Here is a 4,002-nt window from a genome sequence, read left to right as displayed (position 1 = left end):
AGCGAATTGTTTTCTTTTCGACACCCAACTCATCTTTGAAAGAATTTCCTTTTAAACACAATGCAGACTTTATTGAAAATAAATAATTGTTGGCAACTGCAATAGGCAATTTGAATAAAATAGTTGAAAAAGCAACTCTTAATGAAAATAGCGTTTATTATACATCAGTTACTAAATGAATAAACTAAATGATCTTTCTTAAATTAATAACTTCAAAAACGTTTAATATACAAAACTGTACAATTATAAAGTCGGCAGAAATATTTGGGTTAACTCAGGTTTGAACCATAGCTTTTAACTGTAAAGGAAAAAAAAAAAAAAAACTCAAAGCAAACAAAAAGCCCCAAACAATTTGTGAAACATGAACTCAATGTGGAAAATAAAATCCCAGAACTAAAACCTAACTATCAACAGAATACAGAGGCTTGACAAAAAGAGTAAAAGGGTCCGGGATTTGAATGAATACATGCTCTTCGACCTGCAGCTGGGGGAGACACAGTGTGGTGAACCAGAGGCCTGGCAGCCCATACTAGTGCATCCTCAACAAGGGGCCCAAGGCTTTCTGGTCCATAGGTAGTTTGAAGCTTTGTCTATGGTTGCTGCGCCTGAAAGTCCAGCCCAGCGACCAGCCCCGGCGTGAAGAGTCCCCAACCAGATCCGGCCAGCGGCGGCTGGGTGTTGGGTGCTTGGCCGGCCCAGGACTTGTGTGCTCATCGGGAATGAAGTGCACCTGCGAACCTGGCATGTGGACGTGAGAGCTAGCAATAAAGCCACAGCAAATGCATATTTTTGGGATCTCTACACAGCCTAGAGAGAATTTTTTTTTGTAGTTTTTGTTTTTCGTATACAGTAATACGATACACACTGCTATCTACACACACACACACACACACACACACGTTATGCATACACACCCACACACACACGCACAGAGACACATACACACAGAGAGATAAAAATAATAATAATAATAAGCAGGAACCCAGCCGCCCGGGCGCTACCTAGCTCACTCGATCTTCACCATGGGCTTTCACCAGCTGTGCTTGTCAGAGCCCCATCAGAGACAGCAGTATATACACAACAGAGGAGGGGTGCGCGGCTAGACCAGTGACTTTTGCCAATCATCTCATTGTCGTTCAATACCTAACAGAATGTTCCACTCGGGTCACTCTCTCATGACCCATCTCGCGTTTCTCACACTGAGAGCGGCGGTGAACTAGAGGTGAACTGAATTGGGAGGCACTGGCCCAGTCATTCGCTTTCCTCTCAGGTTCTGGGTCTCCAGCGAAAGCAATCGCTTGGGAAGGCTAAGTCTTTCGTCTAAGGATGGATAACCGCAGTCGGGTCGCGCAGGCCATCAACGCGGCTACGCTAGGCGCCTGAGGGGAGCTCCATGCACAAGCAACCGGGACCTCAGTGGGTACAGAACCTGTCCCATACTTCAGGCCACCTCTTTTCCTGGGATCTATGCTGAGGAAGTCTGCGGGGACTCGCTAGTTTGCAAACCCACTAGGCTTTCCCATTCTGCCCATCCTAGGCAATCCACCCCTGGGGGAAAATATAACCAATATCATTATCAGCAACTCTCTCCATTGTATCATCTCCTCTCCATACAGTTTTGGGGTGGGGGTAGTGATGGGTGGGTAGGCATTTCTCTCCCTCCTCCTCCCAGTCTCCCATCCCTTTTCTAAGCAATTAAAAAACCATCAGCTCAATGAAAGAATAATAATAATAGCAATAATAACGTGGAGTGGTCGATTAGATACAAATTATCTCACAAATATTGTGTACAGCTTGTAGTAAAACACCGCAGACATTTAGAAATGCTATAGAAGTTTTAAAAAATGCAAAACTAGTCTATTGTAAAACAGATTTCACCTGAAATACAGCTGCTATAACCAAGGCGCTGAAAGGTTATTCAGAGGCACACATCTGTCTTCCCACCCCTTCCACCCCCACCCCGCCCCCACATTACCCCAACTCCTTGCTCTTCCTAGAGTGGAGTGATCAAACAAACCTTACTCAGAGTAAACAATATGTATTGATCAGCATAAAAGGTTTGGAGGGAAATTGCCAGGGTGGCAGGGAACATGAGGTCCCCACCTGAACTGCTTAATATAACTGTGTATCAGAGTTGAGAAGCCTGAATGTGTGTGTGTTTGTGTGTGTGTGTTTTCTTAGCATAAGTTAGAACCCCCTCAAAGAAAAGAAAAAGGAAAGAAAGAAAGAATTATAGCAATAATATAGAGTTATAGCAATAATATAGAATATTAAAATGAAGAGAAGAGAGTAAAAGAGAAAGAAATCCGCTCTGCTCCCAGTGCGGCTGGCCTCCTCTCTTCCTCCAGTCAGAGATCGTGGCACGATGTGTCTGTTTTCACGGTGTGAGAATAAACCTCATGCGGCTGCTGATCCCCTGGCGGAGTCATTCTTTTTTCTTTTTGTCTTCGATTACAGAACCAGACACGCACCACTTCTTTCTCCAACTGGAGGCTGTCTGCCAGCGAGGAGATCTCCTGCGCGGCAGGCTTGGGACACTTGAGGAAATGCGTCTCCAGTACGCCCTTGACACTCACCTCGATGGAGGTTCGCTTCTTGCGCTTGCGGCCCTGGGCGGCGATCTTGTCAATGCTGGTCGGGCTCCCTGTGGATGAATCCGCCTCTTCCAGCCACTTGTTCAGCAAGGGCTTCAGCTTGCACATGTTCTTGAAGCTCAGTTGCAAGGCCTCAAACCTGCAGATAGTGGTCTGCGAGAACACGTTGCCATACAATGTGCCCAGCGCTAGCCCCACGTCGGCCTGCGTGAAACCCAACTTGATTCTTCTTTGTTTGAATTGTTTGGCGAACTGTTCCAACTCATCTGAGGTTGGCGTCTCCTCGTCTGAGTGGTCCTGGCAGTGGTGTGAACCAAGTTCGCCATGGTCTGGGGGCTCACGGAGCACAGGATGCAGGTTCTGTGTGGAGGCGGCTGCCGGCGGTGGGGTGAGTCCCCCGTGCTCCAGCATGCCGCTCACGGTGAAGCCGGGCTGTGAATACACGTTAAGGGGTTGGCCGCTTGACGTGATGGACGGGTTTGGAGCTGGGCTCGTCCCCCAGGCGTTTGGGTGGTTAGTGTGCGGCGAGTGGTGGGCTACGTGTGGCGAGCGGTGATGGATGATCGAACCCAACTGCAGGTCTTCACGTCCGGGCTTCACGTCCTGCTGGTCCAGAGGGCTGGTGGCTAGCGTGGAGGACCAAGGGCCCCCATCGCTCAGACTGGTCACCCAATGATGCCCGAGGGGATGCCCATTGCTGGGAACTCCCTGCAAGTATTCACTTTGGAGAAGTTTTTGAGGATTGCGGAAAGGACTCCCCTGCTGCATGCCCGCAGAGTCCGCATGGACTAGGGAGCTGGAACTGAGAATGCTGTAGGGATTCGAGGCAGCTGTGGCCATGGTCGGTGAGGATCCCCTACTAGTTATAATGTGGCAAAGGGAGCAGCTTCAGCCTTTGACATCTACGGTGCGGGGGAGCCAGAGCCGCTAGTGGCGGGTTACCGGCACTGGCCATGGCCAATTGCAATGCGTTTTGGCCTGGCCAGGCGTGAACACAGCCAATGGTGGCGCAGGAGGCCGATCTAGCTTTCCAAATTAGGCTGGCGAAGCTCTGGAGTTTCAGTGAGACTCAAGCAGGAAGTGAATCAATCTTTGGGTTCCATTGGCTGCCTAGCACACAGTGTCTCTTTTGGTTAACCCTTTCCCCCCTCCCGTCAGATTAAGCGAGTGTTTGTGGTTGGAAAGGGGAGGAAGTATTTGTGTGAGGGTATGGGGAGTTGAGGCGGCAAACTGGGATTTTTAAAACTCCGCTTAGTTCATTTAGATTGTTATAAAGAATGAAAGAGAAACGTAAACAAGTTTAAATATCATTTTAATCTTAATACATAAGGATTTTTCAGACTCACTTAGCATTCTGATTTAGTGTTTACCAGGGATTGCAAAACGAAATACCGCTACAAACTTTGAG

General features: G+C 48.2%; 1 protein-coding gene across 1 annotated transcript; it reads right to left on the bottom strand.

Annotated features, from left to right (window-relative positions):
• Window positions 1–2,348: 2,348 nt before the first annotated feature.
• On the bottom strand, window positions 2,349–3,434 carry Pou3f4 (POU class 3 homeobox 4). The gene has a single exon (XM_027934426.2). The coding sequence runs from the start codon at window positions 3,432–3,434 to the stop codon at window positions 2,349–2,351; it is 1,086 nt and encodes a 361-aa protein (XP_027790227.1).
• Between the last annotated feature and the right edge of the window lie 568 nt (window positions 3,435–4,002).

The sequence above is a fragment of the Marmota flaviventris genome, chromosome X, assembly GCF_047511675.1.
Source record: "Marmota flaviventris isolate mMarFla1 chromosome X, mMarFla1.hap1, whole genome shotgun sequence".
NCBI lineage: Eukaryota > Metazoa > Chordata > Mammalia > Rodentia > Sciuridae > Marmota > Marmota flaviventris.
Note: the sequence above shows the minus strand (reverse complement) of the source record. Positions and strands in the feature narration are given on the sequence as shown.

Excerpts from the sequence above, each read along its gene's own strand:
- Pou3f4 (XM_027934426.2), bottom strand. The coding sequence starts at position 3,434 with ATGGCCACAGCTGCCTCGAATCCCTACAGCATTCTCAGTTCCAGCTCC.